Source organism: Lissotriton vulgaris, unplaced genomic scaffold, assembly GCF_964263255.1.
Source record: "Lissotriton vulgaris unplaced genomic scaffold, aLisVul1.2 SCAFFOLD_1296, whole genome shotgun sequence".
Lineage (NCBI taxonomy): Eukaryota > Metazoa > Chordata > Amphibia > Caudata > Salamandridae > Lissotriton > Lissotriton vulgaris.
Genome location: NW_028242470.1, coordinates 501,090 through 503,190, shown reverse-complemented (window position 1 = coordinate 503,190; position 2,101 = coordinate 501,090). Strand labels below are relative to the sequence as shown.

The 2,101-nt window shown below is 41.7% G+C and overlaps 1 protein-coding gene across 2 annotated transcripts; it reads right to left on the bottom strand.

The window, feature by feature from the left end:
• Nucleotides 1-242: 242 nt before the first annotated feature.
• LOC147668955 (uncharacterized) lies at nt 243-1,875 on the bottom strand. 2 transcript variants are annotated; one of them, XM_086948323.1, is made up of 2 exons: nt 1,694-1,875; nt 243-1,525 (listed from the first exon to the last, which is right to left on the bottom strand). In XM_086948323.1, the coding sequence occupies exons 1-2, from the start codon at nt 1,873-1,875 to the stop codon at nt 463-465; spliced, it is 1,245 nt and encodes a 414-aa protein (XP_086804449.1). In that variant the 3' UTR covers nt 243-462. The 2 variants fall into 2 exon arrangements, with proteins under 2 accessions (XP_086804449.1, XP_086804448.1); XM_086948322.1 differs by having other exon boundaries at nt 243-1,875.
• Nucleotides 1,876-2,101: the final 226 nt, after the last annotated feature.

The following is a 2,101-nucleotide window of genomic DNA, read 5'->3' as shown; positions in this document are numbered from 1 at the left end:
CGGTGGGCGGCGGCTTCAATCAAGGCTTGCACAGATGCTGATGCACTATAAATAAAAAGCAGTGAAGCACTGGCAGGCAGCCGCAGCAGAGAGGTACAGTGAGGGCGAGGCTGAGGCTAACTAACCAGATTGGTGTCACCCCATGATGGGGTAACACCCGGTGCGGTCCGCACCCCCGCACCCCCCTAGTGACGCCACTGAAAGCACTCATAAGGTTTTTCGTCAGTATGGAGTCGCTTATGGTTAGTGAGGCTGTGCCTATCAAATAGGAATTTCTGGCATTCACAGTATTGGTAATGTTTTTTCCCTGTGTGCGTCTGCTCATGTAGAGGGAGATTGCGTTTAAAATTAATGCTTTTCTGGCATTCGGAGCACTGAATTATTTTAATGGTGTGTTTTCTTATGGTGCTTGAAACCATCTCTACCTCTGAATCTTTTCTGACATTAAGAGCACTGATAATTTTATTCACCAGTGTGGATTCTCACATGTTTACTGAGTTGAGATTTTTGGCTGAAACATTTTTGGCATTCAGAGCACTGATAAGGCTTTTCCCCAGTGTGGATTCTTATATGGTAAGTGAGACTGCTTTTTTCACTGAAACATCTGTGGCATTCAGAGCACTGATAAGGCTTTTCCCCAGTGTGGGTTCTTATATGCTGAGTGAGACTGAATTTTTCACTGAAACATCTGTGGCATTCAGAGCATTGATAAGGCTTTTCCCCAGTGTGGGTTCTTATATGCTGAGTGAGACTGATTTTTTCACTGAAACATCTGTGGCATTCAGAGCACTGATAAGGTTTTTCCCCAGTGTGGGTTCTTATATGCTGAGTGAGACTGCTTTTTTGAATGAAACATATCTGGCATTCAGAGCACTGATAAGGCTTTTCCCCAGTGTGGATTCTTATATGCTTAGTGAGACTGCTTTTTACACTGAAACATTTCTGGCATTCAGAGCACTGAAAAGGTTTATACCCAGTGTGTGTTCTTATATGCTGAGTGAGACTGCTTTTTATACTGAAACATTTCTGGCATTCAGAGCACTGAAAAGGTTTATACCCAGTGTGTGTTCTTATATGCCAAGCGAGACTGCTTTTGTCAATAAAACATTTCTGGCATTCAGAGCACTGAAAAGATTTTTCCCCAGTGTGGGTTCTTCTATGCCAAGTGAGAATACTTTGGTAACTGAAACATTTCTGGCATTCAGAGCACTGGTAAGGTTTTTCCCCAGTGTGGGTCCTTGTATGTATAGTAAGTGCTCTTTTGTCACTGAACCATTTCTGGCATTCAGCGCACTGATAAGGTTTTTCCACAGAGTGGGTTAATGCATGTCGATATAGACTCGCTTTGATACTAAACCTTTTCTGGCATTCAGAGCACTGATAAGGTTTTTCCCCAGTGTGGATTCTCAAATGCTCAGTGAGATAAGATTTACGGCTGAAACTTTTTGGGCATTCAGCGCACTGGTAAGGTTTTTCCACAGAGTGGGTTAATGCATGTCGATATAGACTCGCTTTGATACTAAACCTTTTCTGGCATTCAGAGCACTGATAAGGTTTTTCCCCAGTGTGGATTCTCAAATGCTCAGTGAGATAAGATTTACGGCTGAAACTTTTTGGGCATTCAGCGCACTGGTAAGGTTTTTCCACAGAGTGGGTTAATGCATGTCGATATAGACTCGCTTTGATACTAAACCTTTTCTGGCATTCAGAGCACTGATAAGGTTTTTCCCCAGTGTGGATTCTCATATGCACAGTGAGAGAAGATTTATGCCTGAAACTTTTTTGGCATACTTTGCACTGAGAGTGGTTTGCCCCAGTGTGCATTGTGTCAAATTCTGTGAGATAAGATTTATGGCTGTATCTTTTTTGGCACATGTAACTTTTTTCCCCAACTTAGGTTATTTTGCCTTGATTGAGGCGGTTTTGAACACTGAATTTGTTCTCACAGTCCGTATTTTTATAAGGTGTATTCCTAGAGTTAATATCTCTACGTTTAGTTTTCTTTTGCTTATATGCCACAGTAAGAGTGAACCCGATTTTAGAGTTGGGCTTGTTTAGATAATGTTCAGCATTTATCTCTAAAAGAAATTGTGTGTAATTT

Excerpts from the sequence above, each read along its gene's own strand:
- LOC147668955 (XM_086948322.1), bottom strand. The coding sequence starts at position 1,875 with ATGTGCCAAAAAAGATACAGCCATAAATCTTATCTCACAGAATTTGAC.